General features: G+C 32.9%; 2 protein-coding genes across 2 annotated transcripts in view; both read left to right on the top strand.

Annotated features, from left to right (window-relative positions):
* Window positions 1-1,720: 1,720 nt before the first annotated feature.
* Window positions 1,721-19,227, top strand: LOC108909694 (limulus clotting factor C). The gene is made up of 11 exons (XM_018714099.2): window positions 1,721-1,760; window positions 2,379-2,442; window positions 6,853-7,037; window positions 11,620-11,826; window positions 11,905-12,069; window positions 15,048-15,169; window positions 15,544-15,711; window positions 15,762-16,308; window positions 16,566-16,769; window positions 17,455-17,601; window positions 19,147-19,227. Exons 1-11 carry the CDS (start codon window positions 1,748-1,750, stop codon window positions 19,161-19,163), a joined length of 1,839 nt encoding a protein of 612 aa, XP_018569615.1. The 5' UTR covers window positions 1,721-1,747; the 3' UTR covers window positions 19,164-19,227.
* LOC108909686 overlaps window positions 19,214-26,309 on the top strand; it is a 26,738-nt gene continuing 19,642 nt past the window's right edge. Inside the window, exons 1-7 of the mRNA XM_018714090.1 lie at window positions 19,214-19,276; window positions 19,929-20,011; window positions 20,920-20,983; window positions 21,133-21,317; window positions 23,937-24,143; window positions 24,199-24,363; window positions 24,424-24,545. Of these exons, the coding sequence (XP_018569606.1) occupies window positions 19,957-20,011; window positions 20,920-20,983; window positions 21,133-21,317; window positions 23,937-24,143; window positions 24,199-24,363; window positions 24,424-24,545 (798 nt within the window). The 5' untranslated portion in view covers window positions 19,214-19,276; window positions 19,929-19,956. The remainder of the gene's footprint in view (window positions 19,277-19,928; window positions 20,012-20,919; window positions 20,984-21,132; window positions 21,318-23,936; window positions 24,144-24,198; window positions 24,364-24,423; window positions 24,546-26,309) is intronic.

The following is a 26,309-nucleotide window of genomic DNA, read 5'->3' as shown; positions in this document are numbered from 1 at the left end:
CTATATGTATATTGTGACCAACTACCGAATTTGAAACGTTCAAGTCAAAAATCTCGCGCGTGAGCGAGAGCAACGTTTACGCGCATGCGCGGGCCCGGCGCTCCTTCCGCATGCAATCCGTTTATTAATGTTAACTTTTACTACTGCTAGCGCGTTTATTACGTGAACTATCAATTTAAAACTTTCTGAAAACAATATGTTAACCCTTCCTTTAATTCTCTAAATTCTAAATTCCTTCTCTAAATTCCCGGTCCGATACGTCCAATACGTAACGTCCAAAATCAAAAAGGGCAGATCGAAAATGATTTAAAAATACACTTTTGCACGGCACTTAACCGATACCCAAAGTACCGGGCCTTAATAAGCTTATTTTAAATAGCTTACCTGAAAAATATTTAATAAAATTAAATGCAGTGTGATGAATCCGGTCCTATTATCTCGTTTAATATTAATGCAGGGTGAAACAAAGAGCGACTACTCTTACAATTACCCTTATGCCGTCAATGCATTTTATTGATATTCACTTCAGAGCATGGCTATTTCTTATTAGCCGTTTATAACCGTCTAACCATTGTCATCGACGTTGCACCTGAGCACATAATTTGGAGAGATGGTAACTTTTAATCATCATATGACGGTGACGGTGACTATTTGGACGATTCAAAATTTGCTTGGGAAGGGGAAAATTGTACTTTATGATGCTATTCTTTATCTAACGATAACCTCAAATATGTGTAAAAACCGCGTTCTTGCACTTTTAGGTTAGGATATCTCAAAACCCTTAGGTGATCGAGCATTTCTGAGGCCAGATTCGATTTGAGCGAGCCAAAATCGCGAAATGACTATTCGTACTGAATCCATACGAATCAAGTGGACTAGTGTTATCGGTCTTCTTGAAATGCTACCCAGGTACCCATCTCTGAGGATGTAAGGATGTTATTATAGAATTATGCGGATTTTCTACAGCCTAAGTTATATAATTCTGTCTATTTACATAACTAGATAAATGTACCCATGCCTCATCAGAATCAAACATCAGGTCTAATAAATTATCGTCCTTAAATGTTCATTAAACCATCGACAATATCGTTGATTGTAATAAGTAGTCTTGTACAACAGAAACCAATTAGGGATGCATATGTAGCTGCTTCTATAATACCTTATGATACATCTGCGGACATATCAATATAATAATATGTACAATTATTTCTTGTAAATACACAAATGAATCAGGGTCTTTTAGGTAGACTCATTATTTTATTTTTCAATTTCAATACAGAGAAAAATTAAAAAATTATTACTTAGGACTTTGATAACTCCCCTCCGCCTCATTTGCGAAAAGACATATTGAGTTCTAATAATAACAGTTTGAAAAATAAATAAATAAGCAGCTTCTAACTTGAAATCTTCTTTAATTACCAGATTTATAAATAAAATAGAAGACAGAACAGAATAGGAAAGTTCTAAAGTTCGGAATATAAGTCTAAACAAATGCTTTAAATTTGTAGGTATATATGTAGGTATGGATGTTGTTCGTTCTTGTGTCTATTGAAAACGTGGGGTGTCATAATACGTTCATCAAGTCCAGGCTTAACATCATCTTTCTCGTATGTGAAGGTTAAGTAAGTGAGATGAACTGTTTGATAAAGACGACTTACCTACTTTATTGTAGTTGCCGTTTTATGGGAAAAGTGGCGTAAGAAAGACGATGTTAAAACATGCTGCATTTATTGTACTAGTTAAATTAATGTTTGTTTATGGTAAGTTAAATATCTAAGTATTTTATGCATATACATAGTTATTGCTATTTATTATTTTAATTATTACGTAAAACAAGTTAATTTATTAGTTAACTTCAAATTAGCTGAGTTTTGAATTTATTATATTTTAAATAGGAATTAATTAATCAGTTAAACGTAAACAGATTTCCTGGAACTGTCTTTCCACTAACATTTGAACAATTTGTAAATCTATCAAATGCGCATAAATATTAACAAATTTCTTAGAAATATATATAGCATGATCACTATTCCGTACAATATTTTCAACACATATTTTCAATTTTTTTAGTCGGTATAATAGTTTTCATCAGTGCTAAAAATTTTTAAATTGATTAGCTATTAACTTTTTCAATTTTCAAAAATGTATTTCAACTTGATATTTCAAAATATCGATTGTTCATTATTACATTTATTTGACTTATATACAAGTAAAAAGGAACTGAAAACTAAAAAACAGGTGGTGAATTATATTTAATGGAAAGCAATCATTAAAAAAAAATTAACTTCAGTGATGTACAAACTTTTGTATTTGTATACAAATGTAAAAATACGTTAAAAATTTTCTATCCTTTATAAAGCTGTGCACAAATTTTACAGGACCGTTGAACTTTGTTGATGCCGCAAATTATTTCAGATATAGACGACAAACAGATAGCAGCGGGTAAGATACATAAACATTACATACTACCAATTTTGATATTGTCAGATATTTAAGATATTGGGTGATATACAATGTGTATATTAATTCGACTGCCGAACTTCTACAGGGCATTGCTTAGCGAAAATTAACCTCGGTTTAAAAATAACATGACAATATTTTTTTTTAAATAGTTTCTAAACCAGTCGAACTGTCAGTACCAAGCAACCTATTGTCGATTACTGATGAGTCATCAGTGATAAAACTCATATTTGTACAGAATGATTTTGTGGATCTCATTTTTCATAACTAGCTTGATAAAGAATATGTCGAATTATTTCCGTCTCTTGGAAAATCCAAATATAATATGAAAGAATGATGGTAATTACAATTAAAAAAATTGCCATTAATAATTTTAATATAGAACCCTATTTTCCAGTAAAATTGGAAAATGTACTACGGTAACAATTATTTTTTATTATTTATTTATCTAATTTTATTAGTCAATAGATAATCAGTTCCAAGGTAGAGTTGTTTCAAAATCTTATGAGCTTTGACCTTGATATGCGCAGAAACATAATTCCGACCGTTGCCTAAATTATTCTACGTCCTAAAAACATTACATCGATTATTCACAGTCCATCTCGAGCTCTCGTGGCGTAAACAAGCCTTTGCTCCGATTACAAATACCATAATAAAATGCTCTATTCTTTATTATTTTAATTTAAGCAATAAAAATATATACAGGTTCGGAAAGTCCCATGGTTCATCGGCCGTTACGTGAGAGCGATAAAGTAAGTCGTATAAATCCGTGCGATAGAGAAGGGTGGCTATAATGAAGTCGTCATTGTAATTCAACGACCGGTGGCCATCTTTGTTTTCGTCGTTTGGCTTTTCTTTAATAAATGTCACTACTTATACAATTTCGACTCCGGTATTGCGATATGTTAATACAATCCGTTAACAGAGGGCAGCACAACGCGTAACAAAGAAAACTTTTTACAGTAGCCAGTAGATACCTCTGTTTGTAAATCTAGTGACCTTGTTTGCCCTACCGAGAAGTTACTCAAATGGAGTATAGTGCTCAGCTGCATTTAAAGTTCATTTTCTTGTTATTAAAGTATACTTTTTAAAATGACTTAAAAATCCCAAGAAATAAAGCAAAATTCCCTATTTCCCCAATTCCAAAAAAATCTGTAGATCTGGCATCACTCTTTCTAGAGCTGCGCCTCACCTTAGACAAATTGGGCTGCCCTCTGTTAACGGATTGTATTAACCTTTCGGAATGCGAGGTCGGAATTGTATAAGTAGTGACATCTATTACAGAAAAGGCAAACGACGAAAACTAAGATGACCACCGGTCGGTAAATTACAAGTAGAAGTGGATCTTATTTGTGGAAGGACGAAACGGGCGGTGACTATGAAACGCCTTCGTTATAGCCATCCTTCTCTATCGCACGGATTTCTATGACTTACTTTATCGCTCTCACGTAACGGCCGATGAACCATGGGGACTTTTCGAACCTGTATAACGAACGTTCGCCAGTTGACTTTATTGATGCCCGAGTACCTTAGTTCATTTCTGGTTGTCATGAGGCACGTGGTCTAATTCTGAGTCAATGTTTTCACAACGTGCTTATTAGAAGAATTATGTGGATACGCCACGCCTTTCGCGCATCTCGCTACTCATGAGATTTTGAAACTACAATTGAATAGAAATAAGTACAAACAATTTTCAGTATTGATCAAAATAAAACAAATATTAGGCAATAATACAGTAAAAATGAAACAAGATATAAATTAAACTCGGTAACAGAGAACTATATACAAACTAAAACAAATGTTATGGACCAAGACAATTATAAATGTACTGTTATAACCTGCAGATATTGATAAAGAAGTGTACAAAATAAATCCGTAAGTACGCCTGGCAGCATTGCCAAAGTGTTGATTATATGTTGCTAGGATACGCGTAGGAATATCGGGCTGCTACATTTGATTCTTCCTAAAATTCTGCTGGTGGTGTACTCTATCGACAATTCGGAAATTTAAAACTGCTGGCCTATTCCAATAGCGGTCTGGGGCGATAGCTGTTTTGTCTGCGCAAGGTGTTAGGATTATCAATATCATTATTAAGTTGATTAAAAATTTAAAGCGCATTATGTTCTCCGATGTTTAAGGGAGCATAATTGAGGCTATTAGTTATTGGAATAACAATGTAATTGGATTCGTTGTATTACTATACTACATACCTGACATGCATTACATACTAGGGAATACGATTTAACTAGTGTAACATCTGAAATAGTTTTTGCAAAAATGTTTATCATTGCCAAAAATTATTGTCTACATTATTCATATAGTGTCTTTATTTTATTTATAGTTTTGACAAAGATATTGCAATTGCAAAAACACAATAATGAAAAACAGGGAACGACCCTGTAAAATTTCACATAGAATATTACATAAAGTGCTTATAAAACAAAGCAGTTAATAGTAAAAATTACTTTGTTTTTTATGCTTGTTTAATTAGAATTCCTGGAAATAGTAGATGATGATGTACTGTTTAGACAGAGGCGGAGAGGGCATAACACTTCAATGATAGAGGCAGAATTATGAAAAAAGTAGCAATTGGCATCGGTCAATGAGGATTTAAATGTACAACAGAACTACAGTACACTGTATTTAACCAAACGAAATGCTAACGCAAGTAATTCGCTATTGACGAATGGTAAGTGAGTGATGGAACACAAAGTGATGATGCAAATACAGATATCGACGCACTCTGCTGTCAGATAACAAATATGTTTACCAAATTGTTCTCAAAAATTGATTGTAGTTACTACACAGTGATACACACCGATATGACACACATAGATTAGCAAACTAATTCAAAAGTTATTCAATGTTATCCATATAAAAATTATTTAACTAAGAAATAGTGAACATTACTCAACGAATAGTAAGTATTATTAATTCAATACTGCTGACTCGTTTTGACAAAAAATTGTGTTGATTTTGAATAGAAATTTTATTGACAGTGTAAATTAAAGTCAGTCACTATCCTTATTGTATATACGCTGTCGTACACTAAATTGCGCATGCTCAATTGACAAAATAACGTCGAGATTAAAAATACATAAAGTTATTAGCAAATGCAGTATATTCCATTTATTAGTGTCGTAGTAAGATTAAACATCACAGTTTCCCTTGATGTGTTATTCTTTTCCAACTAATAATTTTTCCAATTTTTCTTTGGCACTAATTTTCAAAAATAACTACTTCCTCAACAATTATTTCTCTTTCATGTTATATGGTACATTTTTTATCAAGTTATCTATTTAAATGTGGATTCCGCATGGTTCGATATTTTGTGACTTGTATGAATATGTCATCAATACTCACAAAGTGGACCAAATTTAGTATTGACACTTCAATTGGCTTATAGTCGAGTTGGTAGAGGTTCGGCCTGTGTCAAACCTTGATAACCCGGAATTAACTACACAGGCCTACTTTAAATGATGAGTACAATAACAGTCTAATTTGCTGACAAAGTATTTTATCAGGAAAAAAGTTAATAACAATTTAATAGTCAAAAATTTTGCTCTCCTGATTTTCGGCTTTAGTGTCATTATTGTATATATATTGAACTATAGTTTTCGAAAGTTTTATCACTTTTTGTTTATAATTGACATTTTAACAGCAACTTTTTATATCGTTTTTTCAATCTCACGGCTTTGTTATTGCAAATTTCGTAATCGGACCACCGCCATTTTGTAGCTATTTTTATTACGAACAAAATCATGTCCTAAGCATTTTTCCTACAAAGTCATTCCGCTGAGTTATTTAAACAAAACTGCTAAAAAAAATTCTTTCACGATTAAATTGTAATTGTAATTAATAACTTTTCTTCCTGATAAAATACTTTGTCAGCAAATTAGTCTGTTATTGTACTCATCATTTAAAGTATTCCTGTTTAGTTATTTCCCAGTTATCAAGTAAATGTCACCAACAGTAACTTTTCGGCCTCTGCTGACTGGACTATTAGGAAAAATTGAAAAAAAAAACGTTGTCATTAAATCTCCAATAAATTTTATAGTTCAGTGGAATATTTTCTGTTTATTTTGACCAATGAGTGTCCCGTAGAAGTTTGGCAGTCAAATCATTACACATCCCGTATACTACCTAATAATTTGCCACTTTTTTATTTACAAAATGATGTGATAGGAAACAAGTCTCCTAAGGGTGGCTTGTCAAAAGAAATTTAAATTAGAATTAATGAAAGTTCTTAGCAATAACCAATAAAATGTCTGGTACTTTAGCAATCAATCTCGATTTAATGTAACAGTGATTAAAATTCATTCGATGAGCGACCCTAAAACGTTAATCTAAGATTTTATTTCCATGCATCTAAAGTATAAAAACTTATATTAGGTGTACCCTTCCTTCTCATCCTGAACACGGTCGTTGGACAGTCCTAAATGGAAATGGTAATCCGGGCGGCAGAGTATTGATAGCAAGTGTTATTATTTTCGAATGCGATGCGGGGTACAAACTGTCCAGTAAAATTCCTTTAGTTTGCCTTGGACAGTGGTCTTCGCCGGCACCCGAATGCGATGGTAAAGTAAACATTAGTAAATCCTAAAAAGTATTATCGAGATTAATTGCATTTTTCTCATTGATTCAGTTTTGACTAGTATATGTGCCGAAATCTCAAAACTCTTATGGTTAACGCTATACAGGGTGTTCCACCTAAGAGGGATTTTTCTGTAACTCTGCAACTGTAAAATTTATAACAAAATTTTTTTAATAAAAATTGACTGGAAACATGTGGGTCATGTTGAGAAAATATTTTTAGCTTTACAGGGTGTCCCATTTCGCGTGGGCGCTACACGACTTTGTTATTTTAAATGGAACACCCGGTATATTATTGCATTTTTGAAATCCTTGGTTAATATTAGGTTGAGTTTATTAAATGTACATAACGTTTAGAACTTACCGTTTTCGAGATAATCGGTTATTTTTGAAAAAAAAATCACGATTTCAGCTCTCTAAATAAGGCTAGATAGCGTCTAAACCGTAAAAGTTAGAAACCTGCAGTTTTCAAAGTTCGTTTTGGCATAAATTACTCTATCTTGTCATCTGTGAGCAAAACGTTTACGTTATTCAGACTCGGAAATACTGAGACCTATATTTAATAACTCGTAAGGTTAAAAACTTTTTTTACCCATTTTAATTGTCATGGGTGAATGCAAAATTGAATACTTTTTCGACTGATATAAGGTTGTCCATACTTTTCTCTAATAGTTTTCCAGAAAAATCAGGTTCTTTTCGAAAGTCCGAAAAAGTAGCTATGTAACAGCGTCAAGAAGGCCTTGCAAAACCACTTTCTCTCACATTTTATCAGGCCTGGTACTGGCATGTTTAAAAAGTGGTTTGATAAACAAAAGTAAACCACTAACAACTACCAAAACAAAACGCAAAACAAAACAAACTGAAAATCGGAACACAACAAGGAGAATAATACTTAGTCCGCTGATTTACATCAATTGCTCGAATTATCCTCCATTTTGATTAATACACAAACTAATTCGATTTTTAAAAGACTGTCCAACATTGGTCACCACGTCTGGCGTAATTTTTTGAAATGCTACTGTAATGCGCTGCCGCTGCCACATATCTTCTGCGGTAGTTGGTGGTGTAACGTAAACTTTGCTTTTTATAAATCTCCAAAGAAGTCGCAACTTGTCATATCTGAAGACCTTGAAGGCCAACTCACTGGTCCCCCACGCCCAATCCATCTGTTGGGAAAAGTTTCGTGTAAAAATTGACGAACCGCAGAGGTATTGTGAGGTGGAGCACCATCATATTGCATACACATTCTTCGAAATGTAGCTAAAGGAATGTCGCCTAACAAATTTTCTAGATTGTTCCTTAGATGCTGATCAAAAAAGAATTGTCGAATGACACGGGTTACCAAAATTGCTCCCCATACGTTCAAAGACCATCGTTGGCTATGAGTTGTCCGGAATTGGTGAAGACTTACTGTGTCATAATAATGGCAATAATGACTATTAACGAAACCATTTTTATGAAAAGTAGCCTCATCGGAGAACATGACTTGTTTAAAAAAAATCATCATCTTGATTTAACATCTCAAGTGCTCACTGACTACCCGCTGAACCGTCTCCGCTGAAAGTTTACTTATAGTAACTCTTGGTGTGATTGGATGAGACAAGAATGTACGGTGCTGTGCTGTGCTTTTGTAAAATCCTATGTATCGACATTGTACTAATACAATTCCAAGGCCTTCTTGACGCTGTTACATAGCTACTTTTTCGGACTCTAGAAAAGAACCTGATTTTTCTGGAAATATCAGTCGAAAGGGCAATCAATTTTGCATTCACCCATGGCAATTAATATGGGTCATTCCATTTGAAAAAAGAAGTTTTTCAACACGAGTTGAAGTTAATAGTCTTACATTAAATGTAGGTCTCAGTATTTCCGAGTCTAAATAACGTACACATTTTGCTCACAGATGACAAGATAGAGTAATTTATGTCAAAACGATCTGTAAAAACTGCTGGATTCTAACTCTTACGGTTAGACGCTATCTAGCCTCATTTAGAGAGCTAAGATCGTGATTTTTTTAAAAAACAACTTATTATCTCGAAAACGGTAAGATTTAAACACCATGTACATTTAATAAACCCTACCTAATATTAACCAAGGAATTCAAAAACACAATAATATACAGGGTGTTCCGCTTAAAATAACAAAGTGCCCACGCGAAATGGAACACCTTCTAAAGCTAAGAATATTTTCTTTACATGGCCCACATAATTCCAGACAACCTTTATTAAAACCATTTTTTTTATAAATTTTACAGTTACAGAGTTACAGAAAAATCCCTCTTAGGTGGAAACCCTGTATGTTAAGTGCAGAATTTATATATCTATTTAACATAACCAGTTTTATTAAAAGAAGTAGTGAAAAACCTGGACAAGATATTTTTTAATACAGGTAGTAACTGATCTCAAGGTCACAAACGATTAGCATAATAATAATATATTCTACACTTATCGACCCATAGTTTACAAGTCTGGAATTTGGCGCATGAAACGTGCTGTAAACATCTCTTTCTCTAAAAATATTAAAGACATAAAAAATGTTGTATAATTGGGGAATAATCTATTGGGAAATTTTAGAATGTAACAAACATAGCATTAATTTACTACATTTTAAAATAAATATTTATATTATTATATTGTACAGTATATTTGGACAATTAACAAATAAAAGAAATGCTTTTGTAAAATTGTATTGTTTTCGTATTAAATGGTTCTAAATACATTTTGCTACTATCTGACAATATACCAGAGGAAGGTGTAGTACTACTGCTAAGCATTCCCAATGAAATATTCTGTCGAGGTTGTGACAACGAATATTCCATATTTGATTCAACCTGACATATTTTTTTTAGTCAGTTTGTAAAAACTTCCAGCCCTCTTGTCGTTTTAGATCTGCTATATAGCCGTCATTGTTGTCTAGTACAGCTGATAATGTACGGCGATAAAAACATTGATCCGTGTATTTTTCAAAATATTTTATATTTAAAGAAGCAACTATGCTTTTAGCTATAGGACCAAATTTGTTTATATCGACTACTCTATTGGTGCACTTTCCTTTTTGGTAATTTAAAAAGAGATTATTACGCTTAAGATTTAGAAGTCAAAATACCAAGCATTACTTAAAAATTTTTCAATATTTTTCAGTAATTCTAAAATTCTTGGAAATGATTAAAAACTGTTTTTTTTTTTAACCAAAATAGTAGATCCTAGATAATTGATTATCATTAATTTTTATTGGATATATTTCTTTAGAGAGAATGTTTCCTAATCATGTACATATACTTTTCCAAATGTACCTATATTATATATTAAAAAAATTCCCTATTTGGCCCACAAAATATTAAATATTGCTCGACTGTCAGTAAAATGTTTCTAGTGTGATCTTATATCTTCATATGCGAAAAATAAAGGGTTTTTCTTTCTGAAAAAAAAAATCAGTGTCTCCTTATACATTTTTAGGAGCAAGTTGCAATAAAAGAGATGATACAGATTGTAATTTACCGGTTTACAAAAAAAAAAACTAGTTCTAAATCTTAAAACCAGATCTACAATCTACCTTTTTAGTAGTGACATCACATACTCCAAATAATAGGCAACCCCATAGTGCACACTGTCATGAAGATTCCATAATATTTTTACTAGATCTATTCAAAGTTTCAAACCACAAGTGACAAACTAATAGAACTATAGAATTTATATATTTAAATTTATAGAACAATATTGACTTTTATAGTAAGTAATAAATTAAAATTATATCAATTTTACTGAGCATGCGTATTAAAGACAATTTCATTTAAGCGAGGTAGCCTTGCAACAGGATATCATTCTAGAAAAGTTTGATTGTGGATAAGACAATAAGTTTATAATAAACCACTTGAAGAAAACACTCGACAAACACACTGACACAGTGCAACACCAAGAAAAACATTAAAAATACTTCGTAGAACTAGAAAATGACAAGATTAAGCAAAACAAGAGAAAATACGCTAATGATGACAGCGATAACATATTAACAGGATTTCACCTGCGTATGAGACTTCTTTCCGAGCATAAGCATTAGGAATAACACGGCTAATGTAAAATTTTTCCTTTATTTAAATTTAGGAATATTCTTTTATATAGTTTTTTGTAAGTTTTAAGCTCATTAGTGTATCTATTTTACGAAACACTCGTTGGTTGTTCTTAAATACTTCCAAATCCTTGTAAAAATAAATTAATTTGAAGTTGTTCAATTTTATAGTATCTATGTAAATAGTACACAAGGTTCAGAATTGGTCTGTACAATTTCAACTATGACAATTTGTTGCGAGTTGACTAAATATGTGATGTCACAATAAAAGAGTCTATTGTAAATCGGCCAATTCTAAGGAAGTTAAGAACCAACACAATTAGTAGTAACGTCCGAATAACTAATTGTGTTAGTTGGGAAGTACACATACTTTTAAGAACGAGTAGCTACAGAATATTCATCCAAAAGATCAGAACTGGGGTAAAGTCTAAGAATAAGATGCAGCTAGGACTTTTTATAAACCAACCATTATTTGTGTCATTATTAAGTGAGTATTTTCAGAGTTGTGTCCTCCCCTGTACCCTTCGGATACATACGATTTGAGATGCGTCGACAAAGTAGGAAAGGAAGTCAGTTGCACTGAAGCAGGGCATGGTACAATCCTAGAATACACTTGTAAGACATCCTATGAAACTCCTTTTGGTTACAAGAAGACGCTTTTCTGTGAAAACGGGAAATGGGATCGCTCCACACCAGTGTGCCAACCAGGTGTGCTGATTAGCTACATTTGATTTATCTTTTTCATATGTATAGGTATCTTTTTCAAATATTTGTCGTATGTTACAGTATGTGGGAAAAAAATTAGTAATGACGCAAAGCCGACGATCTATGGTACAGATCCCAACGAAAAGATAGAATATCCATGGATTGCTGCAATTTATTCTAAGTTAAAAGATTCGTTCGAAAATGTTTGCGTAGGATCTATTTTAAGTCAAACAGTGGTGTTGACAGGTTAGTTTAATATTTTTTTGTAGTAATAATTATTATAGTATCCTTGAACATCCACTTTGTCTTTTTTTAGTTAAGTATTTTACTACCTCTATTTAAATGGCCAACAAAACGGGAAAAACAAAAATATAAAAGAAACCTATACCTCTTTTCAGTCAATAACTAACTATATCGGGTGTCAAAAAGTCTGGAACACCTGAATAATTTCCCAGGTAAATTATTTTTGAAAAATGTTAAGGTCATTCTTGTAGTAACTTTTGGCGAGGAATTCAATGGCGACCTTGGATTTGACCTTGACGATGACCTTGAAGGTTATTTCACGATAATAAAGCACCCCAAACGTGAGCGGCTAGATTTTCATTAAAAAAAATTACCTTGAAATGACCTTGAAGGCCAAGAAGGTCGAGTTTGAAGTCACCACTAATTGCAATTAAACAAAATCACTAAAGTGGCTTTGTACTATTTTCATTAACTGCGTCCTTCGAAGATATCCAGCCCTCAAATTTAAATAACCTTTGAATGACCTTCAAGGTCTACCGTGAGTTATGACCTTAGAGTTTTTGGACGTACAATTTCCCGCTCTTTCGATTGCCGACCTCGAAAAAGGGGGTTTCCATTTAAAAAAATTTAGGTGACCTTGAAATAACCTTCAAGGTCACATCAAGGTCAAATCCAAGATCACCATTGACTTCCTCATCAAAAGTTACTACAATATATACAAATAAATAGAAAAAAATAGAGTCAAATTTCAATCGAATTGCACTCAGTAATGTATCAATTTCTGTTTACACCCGATTGGATGAAATTGCCGCTCCATTAGTATTGAACTTAGTATTGAAATTGAAATTTTGTGAGTGAATCTATTGCGGCAGAAGTGAGTAATTTCACAGAAATATTAGTTCCTGCTAACTATCGAGTGAGTGGCATTTTAATCTATTTTGAGCATGTAAGAATATTAAGACTTGCCCATTTCTCTAATATGATTTAAATTAACTATTACTAGGAAATTGTTTGCTCAGTCTTCTTTTAGTAGACTAAAATTTGAGTGAAAAAAAATCATCTTATACGATTAATTTGGATATATAGGACGTTGAAATTAATCAGACGTCGTGAAAATTTCGTTCAATCTCTCGGATTGGGTAAATTTTGCAAAAATAACGCCACAAGATTATATAATTTGTCTTTCTTCAGTACTATTATTAACATTTGAACCTGAGACATGAATGTCGGTTTTTCGGTAAAACTGTTTTGTTACTTATTAAATTTGAATAATTTTTGAGTAAAGTAAATATTATTTTTAAACATTTCTACTAATATATTCAATTTAGAGACAGAGCACATTGTCTGAAAAGAAGTCTTCGTAGGCATTCATGCCTAATATATGCATATTTCAACATGTTCAAACATGCATAAGTAGCCCATTAAATTTTAAAAAGCGGCAAACCTGCGGATGTAAGAAATTATCGTCCTATTGCCATATTGTCTAACATTGCAAAGGTCTTCGAGATGTGTCTGTATAAACAAATATTAGATAACTTAAAGTCGTACATATCACCAAATCAGCATGGTTTTCTTCCGAATCATTCAACTTTATCTAATCTTGCCGAGTTTACCCAGTATACGGCGAACTATGTTGATGACAAAGGGCAAGTTGATGTCATTTACACAGACTTCTCAAAGGCTTTTGATAAGGTTAATCATAGTATATTGCTACGTAAGTTGGAACGGTATGGTTTCAGTGATAGCTTACTCCGCCTTTTCAATTCTTACCTATATCATCGAAACATGTATGTCTCTTATAATGGTTTCAAGTCGAATAGTTTTAATGCGGCATCGGGAGTACCTCAAGGCTTTAACTTGGGGCCACTCCTTTTTATATTATTTGTAAATGACTTATCTCTAACATTAAAGTTAAATCATCTTATGTTTGCCGACGACTTGAAATTGTTCTTGAATATATCATCTGTGGCTGATTGTTTGTTATTGCAAGACCTTGCGGATCATGTTTATATATGGTGTACCGATAATTTATTTACCTGTTAACACAAAAAAATGCAAAGTGTGTACATTTACACTTAAAAATCAGCCTCTCATATTTGATTATAATATAGGTGTGTCACCTTTAACTCGTTTTCAGAACATTAAGGATCTTTTTGTAATGTTTGACAGCAGATTGTCCTTTGCTGATCATATTAATTCAAGTATTAAATCCGCTTATAGTATGCTAGGCTTTGTTATAAGAAGTACAAAATCTATTACCGATATAGGTGCATTGAAGAGTCTATACTATTCACTGGTACGTTCGAAACTCGAATATTGTAGCCTTATTTGGCACCCATGTTATCAGATATACAGTAGCCTCTTGGAATGAATACAGCGGCATTTTCTCCTGTCTTTTCGTGTTGACAATTTTTATCCCGACAGAGGATATAACCACCAATTACTGTTACAAAGATTCAGTATGCAGTCGCTGAATACTAGAAGGGTGGTTGCAAGTTTATCTTTTTTATTTAAATTGTTTCATGGCAGGCTTTAATCTCTCTTTTTAATATACGTCTTCCGAGACCTGGCTCTCGTGAGGGTTCACTGTTTTATTGTCGAAATGCTAGAACAAATGTGCTTGTAAAATCTCCTGTGTATTTGATGGCTAATAATTATAACCAAATAGCAGATCAGTGTGATTTATTTCATTGTAATTTTAATAATTTGTTAAGAATTACTTCGGATTACTTGAATAATTTTCAATATTAGATATAGGTTTTGCTTTTTTCCTCTTTGCTGTTTATTTATTTGTTTTCTTTATTTATTGTACAGTAGTATGCTTATATTATAATTATCTACTTATTTTGTCCTGTAAATGTAATGTTTTTTGTTGGGTAATAAATGCATTATTATTATTTTTATTATTATTATTTTTATTATTTATTGTATTTATATTTGTTACGAAATATGATGAGCATATTGAATTATTTGATTTTCAGCTGCACACTGTGTTACAAATGACTTCGGAAATGTGCTGCCAACAGAAGATTATCTGATTGGAGTAGGAAAATTATACAGAAGTTACCAAGCCCCTGAGGATAAAAATGCTCAATATCTAGAAGTAAATTTAAAAAATTCATATCTCTTTATTTACATTAAATAAAATATTCATTACTTGAATGTTTTCAGATAAGTTTAACTAATTGTTATTTGGGATTAGTTGAAAATTGGCATACACTAATGTGGATTAAATTAACTGAATTCTTTGCGAATGAAATGTGGAATTGATGTAGAAATTATTACTAAAAATTTATAGGACAACGGAGTCAATTCTAGATTTATTCTTATAGATTTAGATATAACAAATAATGTAGAGAATGTGTTTTCTTTTTTATCAGCGATATGTTTTCGCTTAATAACTGCCATGTCTATTTTCACACCAAAAAGGCGTTTAACCCTGTTGATAATAACAATGTTACGGATTTTATGTTTCAGTTGTCTAAGATTATAGTGCCTGAAGAATATAAAGCAGATACAAGAAAATTTTCTGCAGACATAGCCGTTTTAGTGGTTAAGAAGGAAATCTCTTTGACTAAAGTGGTGCAACCTGTTTGTTTCACGAACGTGAAGAACATCCACTTACATGCGGGAAGTATAGGAGAGGTATTAGTGTCGGAAATGGCCAACTGTTTCGCAACATATTAAATTTTTAGGTATCAGGTTGGGGATTTACAGAAAGTAATACTCCATCAGAAGTCCTGCGAACTCTGGTGATCCCTTACAAGTATGAAACTATTTGCGCAAATGAGTTACCTCCCGACTGGGCCGATAGATACAATTCAAAAGACAAAATTTGCGCCGGTTTTGTCAATAAAAGCATGAGCGTGTGTACTGGAGACAGTGGCGGAGGGCTGGCTTTCAGATACCGAGAGGACAACAGATATTACATTCACGGCATCGTCAGCTTGTCTCATCAGATTGAAGGCATGTGTAACATCCAACAGAACTCACTTTACACTAGCGTAGCTTATTACTACGACTTTGTGGATCGCCTTTTAACAAAATACGCTCCTCAAATTAAAGATTGCGTATTGCCAGCCTATCCCCAGAACGGCAAATGGACGACAGGAAAAGATTATAAACCTGGAGATTCCGTTCCATCAAGTACGCTTCTGAAGTTTCAATGTGACGAAGGTTTCATATTGTCTTCCACAGCAAAAGTAGAATGCAAAGCATCGTACAAGATGCCTACCTGTGAGAGTAAGTACCGGAGACTATTATGAAAAATCTGGAAAGCCAAATTCCATAGGTTGAAAAATTTTTCATTACCCATACATATTATCATATACCTGCAGCGAAATTATGCATACATAAAATTTTATTATACATTTCGGTACTTATCAAAACATTATTGAGGGTTTATGCATGAAAATATTGAAAAAATAATGATAGTTAAGAAAATCTAGTGATATCTTTTACGTGGATAATACATATACAGGCAAATATATTTTTTTCAGAATTGTGTGAACCGTTACAGTTTCCTAGGGATACAGAATTTTACTGTTACAACAAAGTTTCAGACATATCTGATTGTAAGAAAGCTGTCGAAGGATGGGCATTATCGTACCCTTGTCCTAGTGGGTACCTTGAGACAAATTATCTTCGTGTGATAAATTGCGCTAAAGGAACTTGGGGAAGGCCCAAACCAGAATGCATTCCAGGTAACTTAATAATATCACTCCTATACTAATACAATTTTTACGGAAGATTTCATTTAACGCTCCTTAGCACCTGTAATTTAAGGCGAGCATGCCATTGTTAAGTTACTCAATTATTAAGTCAAAAGTAGAGCCACTGAAAATCGTATACAGGGTCGGAAAGTCCCCATGGTTCATCGGCCGTTACGTGAGAGCGATAAAGTAAGTCATAGAATTTCACACCACAAGGGGGCTAACCCATCTGAGCCTGCAAATAGCGAGTTTAATCGCTTATTTTTCTTGAAATAATTAAATTCCACACCACAAGCGGGCTACTCCCTATCCCACATAGCCATGTGGGTTAGCCTGAAAACTATCCATTATATATCAAAATGAAGTAGGTACTACGGGCGAAAAAACAGGGTTGGCGGTAAATTCAAATATCATGAAGAAAGCATGAGCAAAAGCCTTGGACTGGGCGATGATAAAAATTGAAGAATTATTAATATGGAGTTGACATTGTGCTCTTCCTTCGTTTTGAAGTTATAATGACTTCGAATTTACCGAAATATCGGTACTAGATGATGTTAGTTGTAAACTTTTGGGTACCAACAATTGAAAATCGTACTACTACTACAGTACATATTGAAGTTGCTATATTAGCTATAACAATTGAGTGTTAGGTAGTAATATTTAATATTTCCTTTAGAATGTGGTAGAACAGTTGCTGACTTTTCTGGTACTGGATCGGAATATCCCTGGAACGTAGGAGTTTACAAGTTAAACAACAGTACGGAAGAGAAATACAAATATGTTTGTGGTGGGTCCTTACTTTCTCAATATATTGTAGTGACAGGTAAGACCCACTTAAACATACATAAAAAATATTTGATCTATAATATTATACTCGTTACTTGAAGTGTTAAATAGTATACAATAAATAATTATTTCTTACATCTAGCTGCGCAGTGCGTAACAGACAAATTTAGTCACTCACTGTCAAAAAATGACTATTATTTACGTATTTTATTTATTTACGTATTTAACAATACCTGACAGGTTTTCTACAAGAATACCGTTTTTATGTCATTTATACCGCGGAATCAGAATTTCTAAAGAAAACTGCAAAAATATGACGTTTAATAAAAATGTGAACAAATTAAATCGAGGCCTCCCCTGTCGGTACGCCCCTGATTAAAATAATAATTTAGTAAAAACACTGAAAAGTACCTACTATTAAAGGCAATTCATATGCCAAAATATAGATGGCTATCTGAAACGGTTCCAGAGATATAAAATAAAACCTATATCCCGGTGCAATCTTTGAATCGCCATAGCAACCTTATGACGCATTTGCGGACCTATGTTCATATGAACATTTCTTCATAGTTTAACATGTAGAATCACCCCTAGAATTATTCGAACGGTATTTCCGGACACCCTGTATTTTTAATTATGTGAGAAATATTACTGGACTACCAAGTAAACGGGATACAAGTTGCGACGAATTAGAAATATTCCCCATTAATTAAGTACCTACTCGTTTTGGAAATTTATGTTTTATTTTTTTTTTTGCTTTAATAGTTTCCTCGAAATTTCCCGAATGCAAACAAATTTCACGAAAAATTATTTGAATGTTTATTACAAATGTATCCAAACGTTTTTGAAATAGAGAAAAAATAAAATAGAAACTTAATATTTTGTTCAGAGACGAAAAATTTCATAATTTAGAAGTTCAAAAATCGATAGAAATATTATACAAGGAATTTAAAATGGTATTTTCGGAAACATGCAAATTGTTTTGTCCAGTTTTAACAATTCCTGCAAAAAGTGTCTCGGTAGAAATAAACTTATTGTGTCTTAAGCGCATTAAGACTTAGGTACCAACTTAAGAAATACGATGACACAAGAGAACTTAATCAACTTATCAATGACGCAATGACGACAGAAAAAGAACTATTGCAAAGTCTTAGTGCCGATCCTCAATTTTATGAAGACATTTATAGTCAATTTAAAAGACGGACGAATAAACCTGTTTTATAAAACCATTCACATGTTTTTATAATATTTTGTTAAAAATGGATGCAAACGAAATGTTGGCGGCGTTGTTTTATATGTAAATAGATAAGTTGGCTGGCTACCTTATGAAAACTTGTTTTTACGTTTTTTTCGTATTTTTTAATATTCATAAACCAAGTAGGAACAATTTTGTTAAGTATTAAGTAAATAGGTATATCACTTCTATTTTTATTGTAAATACAATTTTTAAAGTTCTGATATTATTATTAATAACATAATTTTTTTTTAATTTACGGCTATAGTAAGGCTATTGGCGAAGATCTGCATAATAAAAAATGATTGATCTATATAATTACATTTATTTAGCTATACCCATATACAGGCCTGGTCGCTCTGTAGAAGAACGAACGCGCGGGAAAAGACGGCACATACACAGCCGCACTAGGCGACCTGGCCATAAATTCACTTGTCAACAAATGGACTAGTGCAGCAAGGCGGAATTTGATGTGATGGTAATATTAATTTATTATAGGCACCTTCTATTAATCATTGATATTACAATTGCGAAAGGGAGAAATAAGAGGGATATTTTGTTTACTAATATTATTACAACATGGCATTTTGGAGGCCTTTTGAAACGGAACAAAACGAAATTTACTATCAATATAATAAAATTGTTTGAGGACATAAATAATTAAAACATGTTGTTGACCAAATGAACATATAATAGAAATTTTCTGTACATTATACATATACAAATTATTATAATTTTTTACCTTTGTCAAAAAACTTCAGAAAGATGGGAAACCCAAACGTATTAAACTTATTTAAAATCCCAAACTTCAACATTTCAAGTTGTTCATTAATTTACTTTAAATTATAGTCAATTGATAAAATAATACAACTTTTGCGACCTCTTCTGAAGTATGCAAATTTTGTTTTCGCATTGTTATTGAGAACTGTCGAGTTTCTTGTTGTCAATGCCACCCAGTATTTTGTTCTACCTCTACAAATACAATATAAAATAAGTTTCATGTAGTTCTTTAAATATGCACTATCAATTTATAATTATATGTAAGTTCCATCTTCACACAACTGACTTAACCGGTCAAACAGGATTTTTTTGTTCACGCTTATGTTTTCTTTCCCTAATTATATTTTCAGCGACCACGGTGACTAGTTTGTTTTCATCATGAAAGCAAAAGACAGTGCGTACATCTTACTGAGCAGCTTGCTATTTGTTGCTGGTAAGTTTAACCTTTACAAATACGTCACATAATTACAAATTTGATTTTATCTAATCTTAATTTATGAGCATTACAGAGCATTAGGTAAAACATTATATAACATAAAATATTATAAATCACAGCGCAATTTAAATATTTTACATTATATATTGAGATAATTCCAATTGAAAATTATATCCGAAAGACAATACCCGATTAGCTATGAATTAATCTCAGTTCAAGATCAAAGGTGTAGAATAAATTGCCAACAAAGTAAACCAATGTATCTATACGTTTTTGTGGTTGCTGAATCCGAATTCGGTGTTCGCTTGATCAGGTCTGGATCAAGATTAGTTCAAGGTCAAATGTAGAGAATCAATCGCCAACAAAGTAAACCTATTATATTTATACGTTTTTGGGGTCGCTGAAACCAAATCCGAATCCATTAGGTCCGATCAGGTCTACTAAATACTCTCAAGTTATAAACTCAAAACGCTCAAGTTAAGCATTTAAGCGTATTAAAATAAGATTTAAAAAAAAACAAAGCTCTGAGTCCATGATTCTCGAGTTAATTGTTTTTGACAAAATTCTAGTATCAACAACATCAAGTTTTAAAGCAATGTGTCCGTTAATGCTTCATGTACAATTTTTGAACATGTTTATATCCTATTTGCATTGGTACCGACGCTTGGTGAAATCTTTTTTCCCTGCTCGTCAAACCCAATCAAATTCTTCACTTTGGGTTTACTTTGTTGGAAATTGATTCTCTACATTTGACCCAGAGGTAATCGGGTCAAACGGACACCGGATTCGGATTCAGCGACTGCAAACACATGGTATTATATTTCGGAATTCCCACTTTTTTTGTAAAATAAAAAATATAAATGTTTGGACTTTAGACTTAAGGTGATGTACAATTTTTTTCTCAGGTGCAAGTTACTCTGCTAACGACACAAATTACTTCAGGCAAAAGCGACAAAGTGAAAGTAGCAGGTAAAAAAATATTTCTAATTCTTATTTCACTATAATAATTACTATTTCTGTATATTTTAATTCCTTTGGCTTTTGAATATTATTAAATATTGAATTTAAAATATCTTTAATGCCGCAAATAGTTTTACGAAGTTTTAAAAAAATGCTAGATGTACACTCCCACCTCACCCCGAACAAGGGCATTGGAAACTTCTCAATGGAAAAGCCAATCCAGGCGAAAAAGTGCTGATAGCAAGTGTCATTACATTTGAATGCAAATCCGGATACAAGCTGTCGAGTAAAATTCCCTTGGTTTGCCTTGGAGAGTGGTCTTCGCAAGCTCCTCAATGTGAAGGTAAAATAAATATTACAGGTTTTAAGAATCAAAATTTGAACCAATTTCGTCTAACAGTATGCCACAATATTCGTGTACACAAGGATGAAGCTCTGCATGTCTAAAAGCATACCCGTGCTAGGTACAGACGCCCTAAGAATGCAGTATAACACATGTAGCTTTCTGGATGATGTGATGTGATCTATACAAGGTGTCTCATAAATTAGTGTGCAATACTTTAACAGTAGATTTTACTATCAAAAATAATATTATATTTTTCTATAAACAAGGGTCGGAAAATGCTTCCTAAGGGAGCTATGCCCCCTTAAAGGGGCCTCAGGTGATCATATTTTTCAAAATATTTCCAAAACAGCCAAAGCAAAAATTTTAGTTTAATATTCTGTCAAATTAATTGAAGTAAACAAACGTTTGTTTTCATGGTCTACCTACCTATTCATGTAATCCTTTTCCATTCTTGAGATTATGTAATAAAACTTTAAAATCGATATTTTTCGAAAACGGAGCATCAAATCAAGAGTACATTTTTTTGTGAAAAACTCATATCTATCATAGTTTGGTGTTTAAATTTGAAAATATTGACATGCAAAAATTAGGGCACATTTTACCCCTTGAGCCTGAGACACCCCTGACTAAAATTATTAAACAGTTTTTATGTAATTCGTTAGAACATTCATTGAAAATTCAAAATGATACGCTAACTAGTTTTAGAAATATTTTGAAAAATATGATCTCCTGATAGCCCTTAGAGGGGGGGGGGGACGTGTAGGAACTCCCTTTTTTCGACCCTTGTTTATAGGAAAATATAATCTTACATCGGAGTAGGCTCTGATATATGTCTAATGTCTCGTCATCGTGGGACACCCTGTATATGATACTAACTAAAATAAATAACTTTGTAAGGTTTTACATTTACATCACACAAAGGAACTTTACGAACATCCTCTCGTAAACCGATAAAGTGGAAAACTAAAATAAGAATGAAGCAAATGAAACAGTGATGACGTATTCACCCATTCCCGATTCGCCGAATTATCGTGTCAGTTTATTTTCAACTCTTTTACCATCCCATCATATCATACCAGGTGTGAAGTCAATCGGCAACAGCCGGTTACAAACACGGAGATATGGCGTCGCAACTGAACAGCGGTGGCTAATCTTTGTTGTCCCTCGGAAACATTCGGAACACGATGAAATTCTGTTTAAATTTAAACTGTTCACGGTTTAATTTTCTTGCAATTTTAGTTACTTTGGATTAACTTAATATATTTAGCACCGATTCTGAAGTGACTGAATAAAAAAAATACAGCAGAAATAATTATTTTAAAACATAAATTAATTTTATTTACAATTAGTAACCTATTTGCATGCCAATATGGTTAATCACAGGCACACAAAAAAATGTCAAGACCCAGAGGGTAGAAGGCCCCGCTTTTGGGGTGGCTGAAACCGAATATGACCATACAAAAATTTAAGTAGCCATTTCCCCGTTACCACCCCCATACACCCCCTTCTGGGAGTTGAAATGTCAATTCTCATACAAAGTCGAGACAGTCATAGGGTGTGTATTCCTATGTGTATTCCTATGTTTTCTGGGCCATTAAGAAGACTACCAAAAATGAATTAGAGCCCCTCATTACCCCCTAGCTTCACTTTACTAGCCCCATACACCCGTTTATGGGGGTTGAAGTGTCAATTTCATACAAATTCGAGTGGGTTATGTATGCCTACGTTTTCTAAACTGCTGAAAACAAATGTGGGTGGCAAAAGGTGCTGAGGGTTGACGAGGGGGTTGGATTCATTTTCGGTAGTCTTCTTTGTTTTCGGCAGCCTAGAGAATGTAGGCATACACAACCCACTCGACTTTGTATGAAAATTGACACTTCAACCCCCAGAAAGAGGTGTATGGGGGTGGTAAAGTGACGTTAGGGAGTAACGAGGGGGTCTTATTCATTTTTGTTAGTTTTCTGCGTTCTTAGTGGCCCAGAAAAACACTCTACTCGACTTTGTATGAGAATTGACATTTCAACTCCCAGAAGGAGGTATATGGGGCTGGTAACGGGGAAATGACTAGTTTTTTTTATGGTCATATTGTACTGTCTAACAGTTGATTGAAAAAATATATTTACAATTAGTGACGTATCTACGTTTTTATTTTTTTTAGAATGTTTTTCAGAATGTTCAGCGCTTCAACCACAGTGATATTAAAAAACTATGGTTAATTTAAAATAACACCTCGCTAAGTTATACAATAGCAATCTGTTTTACTAAATTGTTTTTCATTTTAACTTCGCATAGTGTAGGTTGATTTAAAAACAACCTAAAATGCTGATAGGCACTAATATGCAAATTCCGGGTGTCCCGACTATTTACTAGATTAAAAATCATAAAAAACTGACCCCCCACTTAGAGTTACATCCTGTACAATCAGTCAATTTATCAAAAACTGTGTTTAAGCCTAATCTTTGAAGGGCCAGAAAGGCCTTAGAAATTGTTTAATTCAAAATCGGTACTCATTTTTTTATTTATTTGAATGTACGGATTCAGCACTGACAGCTTGTCAAGGGTGTTATGTTGCATTTATTAAGATCACATTTTTTCATATATTAAGATCATTTTCAGAGTTGTGTTCACCACTGTATCCTTCAGACGCATATGATCTAAAATGCACTGACAAAATAGGAAGAGAAGTAAATTGCAGTGAAGCCACCCATGGGACAAAACTAGAATACTCCTGCAAAACTTATTACGAGACTCCTTCTAACTACAAGAAGACACTTTTCTGTGAAAACGGCAAATGGGATAACCCCAGACCAGTGTGCTTGCCAGGTATCAAGCCGATACAATTGTGTCTGTATCCGCTTCATTTTGTCTTATGTTTCAGTTTGTGGGAAAAAAATTTCAAAAGATACAGAAGCCTTAATATATGGTGCTAAGCCCAATGAAAAAATAGAGTATCCATGGGTTGCAGCAATTTATCAAAAGTTTAATAATTCTTACGAACATATTTGTGGAGGATCCATTTTAAGTCAAACAGTGATTTTAACAGGTTATTTTAATGTTTGCCATTACTGAAATATAACAACAAATCAAATAATTTGATTTTCAGCTGCTCACTGTGTTACGAATGATTATGGAAATGTACTTCCAAAACAAAACTACAAGGTTGGAGTAGGGAAACTTTATAGAAGATATCAAGCAACTGAGGACACTCGTGCTCAATATTTGGAGGTAAATCCTAAAAATTTGTTTATTATTCACTACTAAATTTTGTTAAATGTACGATGGATGGATTCAGAAAAAATTCAAAATTGCTCTGTATGTAACAAATATACAAAATAATTCTTTCATCAAAGCTTTTTGCTCACCTATTACATGAAAAAAAAGTTCAGTACCAATTACGCAAGTCCCTAAAGCGCTGATTGATATTTTTAGGATGATAAATTTTAATAAGAAATTTAATCACGTCAACTAACTTTTATTTTGTTCGACAACTATTGGAATATTCAAAATATTATGATAAAAAAGATTATTTTACCATTTAATCCAAAGAAGTAGTATTTTGCGAACTGTTTTTAGTTTTCAAAACATTCAATTTACAGAGGACATTAAAATAAAACAATTGACCCAAGCACGCCTTAGTAAAATGTCACTCCTTACCGAGAGGGTGTTTTATCTGAAACCCTTCTTTCAATATCTTGAATGCCCTAGAAAATTACAAACTTTTTAATGGCAATTTTATGGTTACTATTTTTTATGCAAAAAAATCTTTATAGAGAAAAATAGTTTATTTATTTGAACACTCTTAAGCCATTTGTTTTAAAGAAAAACGTTAATTAGTGAATTTTCAATGTGCATTGGTGACGCCACATCTACCAAGTAGGCATAGATATCTCAGATATTTGTTGATAACATTTGAAAGAATTGTCTGTTTGCTGAATTAAATAATTCGTGTTGCGTTTTAAAGTAGGCCTCAACATTATTAATTTTCTAATGAAGATTTGATAGATGATCTGTGTTTACGTTAAAGAAAACTTTTGTGCATGCAGGACGGTATTTTATATTGTACTTTATTAGGAGGCAGCCAGAACACAAACTTTATAAAAACAGGGTCAAAAAAGTATAATCGTAAATGACCGAAAATAATACCTGTGGAAAAAAAGGAGATATACTAAATCCCATAACAGCAAATCCACAAATAAGTACGCTCCGTTTGTATTCTACTGCAATGATAAGAAAAGAAAATTATTTCCTTATGATTTACTCAATTTTACTCTATTCTGATTTCCGAGTATATGTAAAACTAATTAATAGTTGACTTTTTCTCTAATATGATTTAAATTTATTGTATTATTGAGTAATTTTGTACTATGAAAATTTCCAAAGGAGGCGGTGCCCCATAAACCAATAAGCTGTGACAGTGGTACAATATTTTAGATCTCGATTATAGGAAACCAGTGCATTTAAACATAATTTTCACCAAAATAATCGGATTAACGGACACTTGTCCAGCACTACACGCCATACACCATTCCACGAGATGACCTAATGAGAACGATGAGAATAGACAAAGACAACGCACGACAACCATAGAATAGGGTGGGGTCACTTCTACACTATCTACAAATGCACCAAATACGAGTTTATCTGCAGAATTTACCTATTTAACGGGTACCTATATTTGAGTGAAAGTATTCAGTTTTAATTCAAATATTATGAAAAATGAATGAGTGTCGAAATGCTCAATATTGACTGAAAATGTACGCAATAATTTCGCTCTATGGATTCACTCCGTACCTTTATTGCTTTCAATCGCACCAATTTTTTAACAGTGTAGAGTACACCGTTGTCAATTTTATATCAGTAAACATAATACTGACTCTATTTAAAAAAAGTTTTTATGCGTACGAAGATGAATTTTTAATTGGCGCAACAATCATCCATGAAAATTTAAAAACCCATATTTAACGAGAAACAGGCACTTTCAACATGAAT

Source organism: Anoplophora glabripennis, unplaced genomic scaffold (assembly GCF_000390285.2).
Source record: "Anoplophora glabripennis isolate ALB-LARVAE unplaced genomic scaffold, Agla_2.0 scaffold323, whole genome shotgun sequence".
NCBI classification, from domain to species: Eukaryota; Metazoa; Arthropoda; class Insecta; order Coleoptera; family Cerambycidae; genus Anoplophora; species Anoplophora glabripennis.
This window is presented reverse-complemented; position numbering and strand designations above follow the sequence as displayed.

Bases quoted from the DNA above. Each gene is read 5' to 3' on its own strand.
- LOC108909694 (XM_018714099.2), top strand. The intron at 2,443-6,852 runs GTAAGATACATA...AACTTATATTAG, and splicing joins CGACAAACAGATAGCAGCGG to GTGTACCCTTCCTTCTCATC. The intron at 12,070-15,047 runs GTTAGTTTAATA...TTTGATTTTCAG, and splicing joins TCAAACAGTGGTGTTGACAG to CTGCACACTGTGTTACAAAT.